Source organism: Procambarus clarkii, chromosome 43, assembly GCF_040958095.1.
Source record: "Procambarus clarkii isolate CNS0578487 chromosome 43, FALCON_Pclarkii_2.0, whole genome shotgun sequence".
Lineage (NCBI taxonomy): Eukaryota > Metazoa > Arthropoda > Malacostraca > Decapoda > Cambaridae > Procambarus > Procambarus clarkii.
Window position 1 is genome coordinate 13,831,026 of NC_091192.1, and position 15,268 is coordinate 13,846,293.

A 15,268-nucleotide genomic window follows, 5' to 3' on the forward strand; every position below is an offset into this window, starting at 1 on the left:
CTATTTTACTGCTAGGTAACAGGGGCATAGGGTGACAGAAACTCTGCCCATTGTTTCTCGCCGGCGCCTGGGATCGAACCCAGAACCACAGGATCACAAATCCAGCGTGCTGTCCGCTCGGCCGACCGGCTCCCTAAGGTTGACCAGACGACCAACCGGGAGGCCTGGTCGGCGGAGACCGGGCCGCAGGGCTTTGATTCCCGGAACCATTACAAGGTAGACACAAGGTAGGTTGGTACATGTCATGAATACGCCACGGTTTACAACGGTACCTTGCCTTACCTTGAGGTTACCTTATGGTTACCTTGAGGTGCTTCCGGGGCTCAGCGTCCCCGCGGCCCGGTCGTCGACTAGGCCTCCTGGTTGCTGGACTGATCAACCAGGCTGTTGGACGCGGCTGCTCGCAGCCTGACGTATGAGTCACAGCCCGGTTGATCAGTATCCTTTGGAGGTGCTTATCCAGTTCTCTCTTAAACACTGTGAGGGTCGGCCAGTTATGCCCCTTATGTGTAGTGGAAGCGTGTTGAACAGTCTCGGGCCTCTGATGTTGATAGTTCTCTCTCAGAGTACCTGTTGCACCTCTGTTTTTCAACGGGGGTATTCTGCACATCCTGCCATGTCTTCTGGTCTCATGTGATGTTATTTCTGTGTGCAGGTTTGGGACCAGCCCCTCAATTATTTTCCACGTATAGATTATTATGTATCTCTCCCGCCTGCGCTCAAGAGAATACAGATTTAGGATCTTTAGTCGGTCCCAGTAGTTTAGATGTTTTACTGAGTGGATTCTAGTAGTAAAGGATCTCTGCACGCTCTCCAGGTCAGCAATTTCTCCAGCTTTGAAAGGGGCTGTCATTGTGCAGCAATACTCCACTCTAGAGAGCACAAGCGTTTTGAAAAGTATCATCATCGGTACAGCATCTCTAGTGTGAAAAGTTCTTGTTATCGAACCTGTCATTTTTCTTGCAGTTGTGACGGCTACTTTATTGTGTTCTTTAAAGGTAAAGTCTTCCGACATGAGTACACCCAGATCCTTTACATTGCCTTTTCGTTCTATGTTATGATTTGCCTGAGTTTTGTACGTGGTTTCCGTTTTTATATTTTCATTTTTTCCGTAGCGTATGAGCTGGAACTTATCCTCGTTAAACACCATATTATTTTCTGTAGCCCATAGAAAGACCTGATCTACATCTGATTGGAGGTTTGCCGTGTCCTCTATGTTGCCTACTCTCATGAAGATCCTAGTGTCATCTGCAAAGGATGATACAGTGCTGTAGGTTGTGTTCTTGTCTATATTCGATATGAGGACGAGAAAAAGTACTGGAGCAAGCACAGTACCCTGGGAGACTGAGCTCTTCACGGTTGATGGGCTGGATTTTATTTTGTTGACTATTACACATTGGGTTCTGATAGTCAGGAAATTGTAGATCCATCTGCCTATTTTCCCGGTAATTCCTTTTGAACGCATTTTATGTGCAATAACACCATGGTCACATTTATCAAAAGCTTTTGCGAAATCTGTGTAAATTACATCAGCGTTTTGTTTGTCTTCCATAGCATCTAATGCCATATCATAGTGGTCCAGCAAGTGCGACAGGCAAGAGCGCCCTGTTCTGAAGCCATTGGAGGGCCGCTCCAAGCAACAGCCTGGTGGACCAAGCTCTCACAAGTCAAGGCTGGCCTCGGGCTGGGCTTGGGAAGTAGAAGAACTCCCAGAACCCCATCAAGCAAGTATGCTGATGAGGGTGATGTTACAAAGACCTCTTTTCTAGGCGTTCTGCTAACATCTTTCTCACAATCTTCTCCGCCACGTTGTGTGAGGTAAACCAGGCTGTTGGACTTCGCTGCTTGCAGTCTCCCGCATGAATTACAGTTCGAATGAAGGTATCCTTTAGAGGTGTTTTAAAGTTGCTTGGTATGCAAGTTGCTGGCCTGGCCTTAGTACCTCCTGTCTGGCTCCCTTCTATTAACACTACATTGGCTCTCTTCTATATTTCTGGTAGGTTGCCTATTACGAGGGATATTTTGTACACCATAATGTCCCTTATAACCAGGTAATGGTCATAGTATAAGACTCCCCCCCCCCTTTCCTCTTGTCCCTTATAACCAGGTGGTTGTGTTCCGTAGAGGGGAAGGGGCTGCAAATACTACCTGTTTCTTAATTATTTTACCACCTTTTATTAGCACCACCTGGAGGTCAGGCTGCGAGCAGCAGCTGCGTCCAAAAGCCTGGTTGACCAGTCCAGCAACCAGGAGGCCTGGTCGGGGACCGGGCCGCGGGGACGTGGAGCCCCCGAAATCATGGCAGGGTAACCGCAAGGCATTTGATTACCACATGAAGTACAAGGTAGCGGTGTGGTTAGGGCTAAGTGGCGGAGCTCGCTGATTATAAGGTGGGGCACCCGACCTTGGCAACACTGCTCCCACCCCAACACTGGGTGGGAGACACGCTGGCCACCCTCCCACCCCAACACTGGGTGGGAGACACGCTGGCCACCCTCCCACCCCCAACACTGGGTGGGAGACACGCTGGCCACCCTCCCACCCCAACACTGGGGGGAGACACGCTGGCCACCCTCCCACCCCAACACTGGGTGGGAGACACGCTGGCCACCCTCCCACCCCAACACTGGGAGGGGGACACGCTGGCCACCCTCCCTCCCACCCCAACACTGGGAGGGGGACACGCTGGCCACCCTCCCTCCCCAACACTGGGAGGGGGACACGCTGGCCACCCTCCCTCCCACCTCTACACTGGGAGGGGGACACGCAGGCCACCCTCCCACCCCCAACACTGGGTGGGAGACACGCTGGCCACCCTCCCACCCCCAACACTGGGTGGGAGACACGCTGGCCACCCTCCCACCCCCAACACTGGGTGGGAGACACGCTGGCCTCCCTCCCACCCCAACACTGGGTGGGAGACACGCTGGCCACCCTCCCACCCCAACACTGGGTGGGAGACACGCTGGCCACCCTCCCACCCCAACACTGGGTGGGAGACACGCTGGCCACCCTCCCACCCCAACACTGGGTGGGAGACACGCTGGCCACCCTCCCACCCCAACACTGGGTGGGAGACACGCTGGCCACCCTCCCACCCCAACACTGGGAGGGAGACTCGCTGGCCTCCCTCCCACCCCAACACTGGGTGGGAGACACGCTGGCCACCCTCCCACCCCAACACTGGGTGGGAGACACGCTGGCCACCCTCCCACCCCAACACTGGGAGGGGGACACGCTGGCCACCCTCCCACCCCAACACTGGGTGGGAGACACGCTGGCCACCCTCCCACCCCAACACTGGGTGGGAGACACGCTGGCCACCCTCCTACCCCAACACTGGGTGGGAGACACGCTGGCCACCCTCCCTCCCACCCCAACACTGGGTGGGAGACACGCTGGCCACCCTCCCTCCCACCCCAACACTGGGAGGGGGACACGCTGGCCACCCTCCCTCCACCCCTACCCTGGGAGGGGGACACGCTGGCCACCCTCCCTCCCACCCCAACACTGGGAGGGGGACACGCTGGCCACCCTCCCACCCCAACACTGGGAGGGGGACACGCTGGCCACCCTCCCTCCCACCCCTACCCTGGGAGGGGGACACGCTGGCCACCCTCCCTCCCACCCCAACACTGGGAGGGGGACACGCTGGCCACCCTCCCTCCCACCCCTACCCTGGAGGGGGACACGCTGGCCACCCTCCCTCCCACCCCAACACTGGGAGGGGGACACGCTGGCCACCCTCCCACCCCAACACTGGGAGGGGGACACGCTGGCCACCCTCCCTCCCACCCCTACCCTGGGAGGGGACACGCTGGCCACCCTCCCTCCCACCCCAACACTGGGAGGGGGACACGCTGGCCACCCTCCCTCCCACCCCTACCCTGGGAGGGGACACGCTGGCCACCCTCCCTCCCACCCCAACACTGGGAGGGGGACACGCTGGCCACCCTCCCACCCCAACACTGGGAGGGGGACACGCTGGCCACCCTCCCACCCCAACACTGGGAGGGGGACACGCTGGCACCCTCCCTCCCACCCCAACACTGGGAGGGGGACACGCTGGCCACCCTCCCACCCCAACACTGGGAGGGGACACGCTGGCCACCCTCCCTCCCACCCAACATGGGTGGGAGACACGCTGGCCACCCCCTCCCTCCCACCCCAACACTGGGTGGGAGAGACACGCTGGCCACCTCCCTCCCACCCAACACTGGGTGGGAGACACGCTGGCCACCCTCCCTCCCACCCCAACACTGGGAGGGGACACGCTGGCCACCCTCCCACCCACCCCAACACTGGGTGGGAGACACGCTGGCCACTTTCCCTCCCACCCCAACACTGGGAGGGGGACACGCTGGCCACCCTCCCTCCCACCCCCAACACTGGGAGGGGGGACACGCTGGCCACCCTCCCCTCCACCCCTAACACTGGGAGGGGGACACGCTGGCCACCCTCCCTCCCACCCCCAACACTGGGAGGAGGGACACGCTGGCCACCCTCCCTCCCACCCCAACACTGGGAGGGGGACACGCTGGCCACCCTCCCTCCCACCCTAACAATGGGAGGGGGACACGCTGGCCCACCCTCCCTCCCACCCCAACACTGGGAGGGGGACACGCTGGCCACCCTCCCTCCCACCCCTACACTGGGAGGGGGACACGCTGGCCTCCCTCCCACCCCAACACTGGGAGGGGGACACGCTGGCCACCCTCCCTCCCACCCCAACACTGGGAGGGGGACACGCTGGCCACCCTCCCTCCCACCCCAACACTGGGAGGGGGGACACGCTGGCCACCCTCCCTCCCACCCCTACACTGGGAGGGGGACACGCTGGCCCACCCTCCCTCCCACCCCTACACTGGGAGGGGGACACGCTGGCCTCCCTCCCACCCCAACACTGGGAGGGGGACACGCTGGCCACCCTCCCTCCCACCCCAACACTGGGAGGGGGACACGCTGGCCACCCTCCCTCCCACCCCTACCACTGGGAGGGGGACACGCTGGCCACCCTCCCTCCCACCCCAACACTGGGAGGGGATTTTCGCGCTACTAAACTGTGTTTCCTGTGCTAATCACCACAGTCCACTCGCCTTGTAATATTCTAATTAAATCATTTAAGATGCGTGTCACTACTGACCTCCACAGCTGGCTGGTCACGGCCCGCCGAGTCGTGTGGGGGTGGGCCCAGCAGGGGGTTGGCGAGTGGGTGTGGGCCCAGCAGGGGTGGGCGAGTGGGTGTGGGCCCAGCAGGGGTGGGCGAGTGGGTGTGGGCCCAGCAGGGGTGGGCGAGTGGGTGTGGGCCCAGCAGGGTGGGCGAGTGGGTGTGGGCCCAGCAGGGGTGGGCGAGTGGGTGTGGGCCCAGCAGGGGTGGGCGAGTGCGTGTGGGCCCAGCAGGGGTGGGCGAGTGGTTGTGGGCCCAGCAGGGGTGGGCGAGTGGTTGTGGGCCCAGCAGGTGTGGGAGAGTGGGTGTGGGCCCAGCAGGTTGTGGGAGAGTGGGTGTGGGCCCAGCAGGGGTGGGCGAGTGGGTGTGGGCCCAGCAGAGGTGGGCGAGTGGGTGGGACCTGGAGAGCGTGCAGAGATCCTTTACTGCTAGAATCCACTCAGTAAAACATCTAAACTATTGGGACCGACTAAAATGCCTAAATCTGTATTCTATTGAGCGCAGGCGGGAGAGATACATAATAATTTACACCTGGAAAATGTCAGAGAGGCTGGTTCCAAACCTGCACACAGAAATAACACCACATGAGACCAGGAGGCATGGCAGGATGTGCAGAATACCCCCCCCCCCCCCCGTTGAAGAGCAGAGATGCAACAGGTACTCTGAGAGAGAACTCTATCAACATGCAACCCGCTCTCGCACAAGTCAGCATATATATGACTTATTGCTTATAGTCACTATTTTACTTATAAATAAGTATATATGTGACATATTCCAAGCCATATTTTTTTCATGGCACTAACTTTTTCTCTCAGTTTTATTAAACAATAGAGATTTTATACAAAATTTGACAATATCCTGAGTTACTTTACAATTTATTTAAATATTTTAGTTTTATTATTATTTTTATAAAACTGTAATATCAATATAGGTATAGGTTCAGTACTAATTGTAATATCTTAACATACTAAGGTTAGGTTAGGTTGTGGTTTTCAATTCAGCTTTTCAAGGTAAACTCAAATATTCACAATAAATTAGTATGTCACATATGCACTTATTCATAAGCAAGATATTGACTATAAGCAAGTGCGAGAATGGGATGCAACATCAGAGGCCCGAGACTGTTCAACACGCTTCCACTACACATAAGGGGCATAACTGGCCGACCCCTCACAGTGTTCAAGAGACAACTGGATAAACACCTCCAAAGGATACCTGATCAACCAGGCTGTGATTCGTACGTCAGGTTGCGAGCAGCCGCGTTGAACAGCCTGGTTGACCAGTCCTGCAGCGAGCCTGGTCGACGACCGGGCCGCAGGGTCGCTAAGCCCAGAAAACACCTCAAGGTAAGTGGAAAGTGGAGGGGGAGGTCCCAGCCGGGGATGGGTGGGGGGGGGGGGGGATCTCGGGATGGGCTACACCCACCTAATGACTACAAAGTCTAAATCCCCGTATCATTCCTCTTACACCACGGGTCCACCGCTCGCCCACACTCTGCCCCGTCCCTCCTCCCTTCCATACCCCAGCCTTACCCATCCCAGGACTTTGCCTCATCCCTCCTCCCTTCCATACCTGAACCTTACCCATCCCAGGACTCTGCCTCCTCCCTCCTCCCTTCCATACCTGAACCTACCTATCCCTGCATCCTAACCAGCCCCAAAACCCTATCTATGCCAATATGCTAACCACCTCAGAACTCTAGCTATCCCGGAACCGTACCCATGCCAATACCCACTCCAGCCCAGCCCACTGCTGGCCCCCCTGTGCCCCCCGTGCCCCAGGGGTGCAGCAGGACCCCCCCCCCCGTGCCCCAGGGGAGCAGCGGGCGCCCGGGATCAAGGGCGCCAGGGCCTTCATTAGCCACGCTCCCTCGCGTAAATTGAATAAGTTAACTGGGTATAGAAGTGCAGGCTCTGGTGTCTAGGTCTCCAGCGTGTCGGTAGATAGACGATAGACTAACAGCATTACCAGTGATAGAGACGTTGGTGGCAGACTTGTGGTGAAGGGTAAAATGTGGATGGTGTGAGGGTGGGGGGAGGGGGCCTGATTGTAGTGTGGGAGGTGAGGGTGTTTTCCTCGATGAGAGGTAACTGCCTTGTTGTGTGGTGGATAGGTGCTGGATGGTTGTGAGGTTAGGGAGAGTTGTGCAGTGGATGGATGGCCCAGACGCAGGTGTTCAGGGAGGGGGGGGGGGCACCTCAAGCGTTTTCAATTCGACACAGTCAAATTGAAAACGAAGGTAAACAGATTGATCGAAACTGTGAACGCCAAGAAATCCGGACTCCACCTGCCAAAAGTTGTTGGGGAATACAAACCTGGGTATGCCCATAGAAATGTCAAGACCCACAAGCCTGGAAACCCACTTCGGCCAATCATCAGCCAGATACCCATACCCACATACCAGACTGGCTAAGCGACGGGTTGCTGACTCCTTATGTACCGTGTGCTTTCAGCTTGAAGTCTCCCAAGGAATTTGTCGACTTACTGCGGGGAGCACGGGCCACGGGGATAAGAGCCTCGTTGGATGTGGAGTCACTATTTACCAACGTACCTGTGGACGAAACAATCGAGATGATAGCAGACAGAGTGTATCGTGACCTGGCTTTTATTCCTCTTGGCATGCCTGAAAGAATACTGAGGAAACTACTCCAAACCTGCACTAAAGAGGCGCCCTTCTTGAGCCCAGATGGGCACATATATAAGCAAGTAGATATGGTTGCCATGGGTTCTGTTCTCCCCTAGGTATCCTGTTTGCGAACTTCTACATGGGCACCATCGAGCAGAGGGTCTTAGTTGACATAGCTTGAGACTCGCCATATACTGCAGGTATGCTGACAACATTTTTACACAGGTACCTGATGCTAGATGTCTGCAGCAGCTGAAGGAGGCATTTGAGCGGAATTCTGTGTTGAGTTTGACGTACGAGATGGAGAATAATGGGAAGCTGCCCTTTCTGGATGTAACAGTCACGGAAAGGAGCGGAGGCTTCCATACTGCAGTCTACACCAAGGAAACAAACATAGGAATGTGCCTCAATGCCAATAGTGACTGCCCAGACAGGTACAAGAGGAGTGTTGTCAACGCTTACATCGACCGTGCTCTCAGCTACAGCTCGGAATGGAAAGAAGTCGATGAAGAACTCTGTAGGGATTGCTGAAATAGAGGGAATACAGAGAACATATACGGCACGCATAGACGAGATAAAACACCTAAATTATTGGGATCGTCTCAAAGCTCTCCAAATGTACTCTCTAGAAAGGAGACGAGAGAGATACCAAATAATATACACATGGAAAATACTGGAGGGTCAGGTCCCAAATCTACACAGTAAAATAACAACGTACTGGAGTGAACGATATGGAAGAAAATGCAAGATTGAACCAGTGAAGAGCAGAGGTGCCATAGGCACAATCAGAGAGCACTGTATAAACATCAGGGGTCCGCGGTTGTTCAACGTCCTCCCAGCGAGCATAAGAAATATTGCCGGAACAACCGTGGACATCTTCAAGAGAAAACTGGACGGTTTTCTAAGAGAAGTTCCGGATCAGCCGGGCTGTGGTGGGTACGTGGCCCTGCGGGCCGCTCCAAGCAACAGCCTGGTGGACCAAACTCTCACAAGTCGAGCCTGGCCTCGGGCCGGGCTTGGGGAGTAGAAGAACTCCCAGAACCCCATCAACCAGGTATCAACCAGGTATCAACCAGGGTAAGGCAGGTCCTAGTCAACAACGGCTTCTCTAACGATTTCGTTGAAAACATCATAAAAAGAAAGGTGAAACACCATGCAACCTCTGAAGAGTCAACCAACACAACACTTGTTCTCCCTTTTAGACTATTTTACAGGAACTTCTTTTCAACGGCTCATAAAACAGAGGAAAGGGTCCTGAAAGATATTGTTAATAGAAATGTTATCCCTACAGACAAAAATAAGAAAATACAATTGACGATTTACTATAAAACCAAAAAAACGGCCAACCTACTCATGAGAAACTCTCCAGACACAAAGCAGAACGCTTTAAAAGAGACCAATGTCGTCTATGCCTTTAAATGCCCACTTGAAGACTGTAAGCCCCAAATAACTCAGTATATAGGCAAGACAACATTGTCTTTTCTCCCTGCGACTAACAATGCGTAAGCAACAGGGCGCCACCAAGGAACATACAATCTCTTCCCACAACCAGACCATCACCAGAGAAGTCTTAACAAACAACACAGAAATCATCGATAGATACAGCGATAGCAGGCGGCTTGACATCTGCGAGGCACTACACATTAAGAAGTCAACACCAGCAATCAACAGCCAATTAATGCACAACTATATTCTACCCACTTCAAGACTCCGCACCAATATAGAAACATCAAGAAACATGGGCCAATAGGCCCTTTGCAGTTACTTCCATTGATCCCTTTAATTTACCCAATTTATACCCATTGTTTCGTGTTCTGCCTTGTGTTGAAAGTTTTGTTCACCTCATCCAAAACTGTTGCAACATGTCACCTCACCCAAATGCTAGTATATAAGACAAGCTGTTTAAGTGTTTAGCATAAGTAAAACTCTGTTTAGTGTTTTCAGGTTACAGTTGTGTGTGTGTAAACTAAAGTCTTTGAAAATGTTATAAGTTATGACGAAACGCGTTCAAGCGTCGCTTCAGACTAGAAATAAAAATGAATTTTGGAAAATTAATTTTTCAATTACCATCGACAGTAAAAAGAAACATAAGAAATATTGAGAAAATTCGTGTTAGAATTATTAATCTTACTTTTTCGGTGATATTTAACAACATATGTTTACAAGAAAGACTGCTACCAAAATATTATATATATATATATATATATATATATATATATATATATATATATATATATATATATATATATATATATATATATATATATATTGTGACGGTAAACGCGTTGGTGTTCGGCTGGTCAAAAGCTAGGGGTATGGCCTCGTCACATATAGAAACAAAAATTGAAAATCTGGAACTTCGTCTGTGATAAGGTAAAGGGAAGACACACAAAACACAAGTAAATTTAACAATGAGATTTTAATTACGTTAGAAAAGCAAAACATGAATAAAATGGACATAAAATTCGTATCAAAATCAATCAATCAAAATAATAAGAATAATCAAATGACAAAATGAAAAGTTACGTTAAGACAAGTGAGTAATAACAAGTGAACAATATACAATCAGAAAGAGGTGCAGGAATATTGGCTTTAAGCTGCCACCTCTCTTAGTACACGTAAGCCACAGCTTAGTCTACCAACGAGACGTGTTAACTTGTTGAAAGCACTGGATATTCTGAGGTCTGGCGGTCGTGTGGCCCCAGACATCAGGTAGTGTGGTGGGTGGAGGACAGGTGCAACTGGACCCGCAGCCAATCAGCGATGAGCTGGCGACAGACAGGTAGTTTGGTGATTCGAGGTGGAGCAGGTGTTCCTGGCTGCATACGTTTTGCGCGCTGGCAAACCTTGGTGTTGTAGTTGTTGGATATTTCTTCCATACTAGTTTTATTTAGATGTATAGCGACGTATTTTGGAGGGAAGAGCAGGCTCAATCTCTTGAAGGAGATTATCGTCACAATATATATATATATATATATATATATATATATATATATATATATATATATATATATATATATATATATATATATATTTTATTAAATATGACCGAAAAAGTAAGATTAATAATTCTAACACGAATTTTCTCAATCTTTCGTACATTATGCTTCACTGTTGGAGGTAAATCAAAAATCACTTCTCCAAAATTCATTTTTATTTCTAGTCTGACGCGACACGGGCGCGTTTCGTAAAACTTATTACATTTTCAAAGACTTCACAAATACACAACTGATTAGAACTTGCATTTCCCTGATTTTATATCTACTTTTGAGTGAGGTGGGAAGGGTGATGTGGCATTACATTTGAGTGAGGTGGGAAGGATGATGTGGCATTAGAGGATATTAATAGGGTATTAAAAGTATCAACACAAGACAGAACACGAAACAATGGATATTGAATAGAAGTGTTTGTAGAAAGCCTATTGGTCCATATTTCTTGATGCTTCTATATTGGAGCGGAGTCTTGAGGTGGGTAGAATATAGTTGTGCAATAATTGGCTGTTGATTGCTGGTGTTGACTTCTTGATGTGTAGTGCCTCGCAAACGTCAAGCCGCCTGCTATCGCTGTATCTATCGATGATTTCTGTGTTGTTTACTAGGATTTCTCTGGCGATGGTTTGGTTATGGGAAGAGATTATATGTTCCTTAATGGAGCCCTGTTGTTTATGCATCGTTAAACGCCTAGAAAGAGATGTTGTTGTCTTGCCTATATACTGGGTTTTTTGGAGCTTACAGTCCCCAAGTGGGCATTTGAAGGCATAGACGACGTTAGTCTCTTTTAAAGCGTTCTGTTTCGTGTCTGGAGAGTTTCTCATGAGTAGGCTGGCCGTTTTTCTGGTTTTATAGTAAATCGTCAGTTGTATCCTCTGATTTTTGTCTGTAGGGATAACGTTTCTATTAACAATATCTTTCAGGACCCTTTCCTCTGTTTTATGAGCTGTGGAAAAGAAGTTCCTGTAAAATAGTCTAATAGGGGGTATAGGTGTTGTGTTAGTTGTCTCTTCAGAGGTTGCATGGCTTTTCACTTTCCTTCTTATGATGTCTTCGATGAAACCATTGGAGAAGCCGTTATTGACTAGAACCTGCCTTACCCTACAGAGTTCTTCGTCGACTTGCTTCCATTCTGAGCTGTGGCTGAGAGCACGGTCGACGTATGCGTTAACAACACTCCTCTTGTACCTGTCAGGGCAGTCGCTGTTGGCATTTAGGCACATTCCTATGTTTGTTTCCTTTGTGTAGACTGCAGTGTGGAAACCTCCGCCCTTTTCCATGACTGTTACATCTAGAAAAGGCAGCTTCCCATCCTTTTCCGTCTCGTAAGTGAAACGCAGCACGGAACTCTGCTCAAATGCCTCTTTCAGCTCCTGCAGATGTCTGACATCAGGTACCTGTGTAAAAATGTCGTCAACATACCTGCAGTATATGGCCGGTTTCAAGTTCATGTCGACTAAGACTTTTTGCTCGATGGTACCCATGTAGAAGTTTGCAAACAGGACACCTAGGGGAGAACCCATAGCGACCCCATCTACTTGCTTATACATATGCCCATCCGGGCTCAAGAAGGGTGCCTCTTTAGTACAAGCTTGGAGTAGTTTCCTCAGAATACTTTCTGGCATGTCAAGAGGAGTACAGGCTGGATCACGATACACTCTGTCGGCTATCATTCCGATTGTCTCGTCCACAGGAGTGGACGGAATGATAGCCGATCGGAATGATAGCCGACAGAGTGTATCGTGATCCAGCCTGTACTCCTCTTGACATGCCAGAAAGTATTCTGAGGAAACTACTCCAAGCTTGTACTAAAGAGGCACCCTTCTTGAGCCCGGATGGGCATATGTATAAGCAAGTAGATGGGGTCGCTATGGGTTCTCCCCTAGGTGTCCTGTTTGCAAACTTCTACATGGGTACCATCGAGCAAAAAGTCTTAGTCGACATGAACTTGAAACCGGCCATATACTGCAGGTATGTTGACGACATTTTTACACAGGTACCTGATGTCAGACATCTGCAGGAGCTGAAGGAGGCATTTGAGCAGAGTTCCGTGCTGCGTTTCACTTACGAGACGGAAAAGGATGGGAAGCTGCCTTTTCTAGATGTAACAGTCATGGAAAAGGGCGGAGGTTTCCACACTGCAGTCTACACAAAGGAAACAAACATAGGAATGTGCCTAAATGCCAACAGCGACTGCCCTGACAGGTACAAGAGGAGTGTTGTTAACGCATACGTCGACCGTGCTCTCAGCCACAGCTCAGAATGGAAGCAAGTCGACGAAGAACTCTGTAGGGTAAGGCAGGTTCTAGTCAATAACGGCTTCTCCAATGGTTTCATCGAAGACATCATAAGAAGGAAAGTGAAAAGCCATGCAACCTCTGAAGAGACAACTAACACAACACCTATACCCCCTATTAGACTATTTTACAGGAACTTCTTTTCCACAGCTCATAAAACAGAGGAAAGGGTCCTGAAAGATATTGTTAATAGAAACGTTATCCCTACAGACAAAAATCAGAGGATACAACTGACGATTTACTATAAAACCAGAAAAACGGCCAGCCTACTCATGAGAAACTCTCCAGACACGAAACAGAACGCTTTAAAAGAGACTAACGACGTCTATGCCTTCAAATGCCCACTTGGGGACTGTAAGCTCCAAAAAACCCAGTATATAGGCAAGACAACAACATCTCTTTCTAGGCGTTTAACGATGCATAAACAACAGGGCTCCATTAAGGAACATATAATCTCTTCCCATAACCAAACCATCGCCAGAGAAATCCTAGTAAACAACACAGAAATCATCGATAGATACAGCGATAGCAGGCGGCTTGACGTTTGCGAGGCACTACACATCAAGAAGTCAACACCAGCAATCAACAGCCAATTATTGCACAACTATATTCTACCCACCTCAAGACTCCGCTCCAATATAGAAGCATCAAGAAATATGGACCAATAGGCTTTCTACAAACACTTCTATTCAATATCCATTGTTTCGTGTTCTGTCTTGTGTTGATACTTTTAATACCCTATTAATATCCTCTAATGCCACATCATCCTTCCCACCTCACTCAAATGTAATGCCACATCACCCTTCCCACCTCACTCAAAAGTAGATATAAAATCAGGGAAATGCAAGTTCTAATCAGTTGTGTATTTGTGAAGTCTTTGAAAATGTAATAAGTTTTACGAAACGCGCCCGTGTCGCGTCAGACTAGAAATAAAAATGAATTTTGGAGAAGTGATTTTTGATTTACCTCCAACAGTGAAGCATAATGTACGAAAGATTGAGAAAATTCGTGTTAGAATTATTAATCTTACTTTTTCGGTCATATTTAATAAAATATGTCTGCAGGAAAGACTGCTACCAAAATATACTAATATATATATATATATATATATAATATGGAGAAAGTTTAAAAGTCTTGGCTGTGACTGATTCGTCAGGCTGTGAGCATCCACATCCAACAGTCTGTTTGACCAGACCACCAAGCAGGAAACCCGGACAGAGACCGATCCACAAGGACGTTGATCCCCGGAAATATCGCAAGGTAACCACAAGGTAGGTTGTGGTCCAAACAAAACGCTGATGTAATTTACACAGATTTCGCAAAAGCCTTCGACAAATGTGACCATGGTGTTATTGCACATAAAATGCATTCAAATGGAATTGCCGGAAAAATAGGCAGATGGATCTACAATTTCGTGACTAACAGAACCCAATGTGTAATAGTAAAAAAAAAATCAAATCTGATCCTTGAACCGTGAGGAGCTCAGTCCCCCAGGGTACTGTGCTTGCTCCAGTACTTTTTCTCATCCTCATATCAGACATAGACAAGGACACAATCTATAGCACCGTATAGCACTAGCTTTGCAGATGACACTAGGATTTTTATGAGAGTAGACAACATAGAGGACACGGCAAACCTCCAATCAGATGTAAATCAGGTCTTTTAATGGGCCACATAAAGTAATATGGTGTTTAATGAAGATAAGTTCCAGCTTAAAAATTAAAATATAAAAACAGAAGCTACGTACAAAACGCAAACAACATTATTGAAAAGAGTAAGCGATACGAAAGACTTGGTCGGGTCGGAAGTCGTTATTTTTAAGGAACACAATAAAGTAGCTGTCATGACTGCAAGAAAAATGACACATGCCAGGCTTGGATGCCTCACCAATGATGGTACTTTTTAAGACAGTAGTGCTCTTTAAGGTGGAATATTGTTACACGGTAACAGCCACGTTCAGAGCTGGGGGCTGAGCTCTTCACGGTTGATGGTCCGGATTTTATTTTCTTGACTATTACACATTGGGTTGTATTTCTTAATAAATTGAAGGTCACCTTACTACTTTGCCAGTAATTAATTTTCTGATCAATAATACCATCCATCCGTTGTCTACCTCTAGTTGGTTCCGGGGATCAACGTCCCTGCGGCTCAGTCTCTGATCAGGCTTCCTGGTTGGTGGTCTGGTCAT

At 49.5% G+C, this 15,268-nt stretch overlaps 1 protein-coding gene across 1 annotated transcript in view; it reads right to left on the reverse strand.

Annotated features, from left to right (window-relative positions):
* LOC138373639 (serine/arginine repetitive matrix protein 2-like) overlaps positions 1 to 15,268 on the reverse strand; it is a 38,075-nt gene that overhangs the window by 7,482 nt on the left and 15,325 nt on the right. The window contains exon 2 of the mRNA XM_069339978.1: positions 7,933 to 8,045. Within this exon, the coding sequence (XP_069196079.1) occupies positions 7,933 to 8,045 (113 nt within the window). The remainder of the gene's footprint in view (positions 1 to 7,932; positions 8,046 to 15,268) is intronic.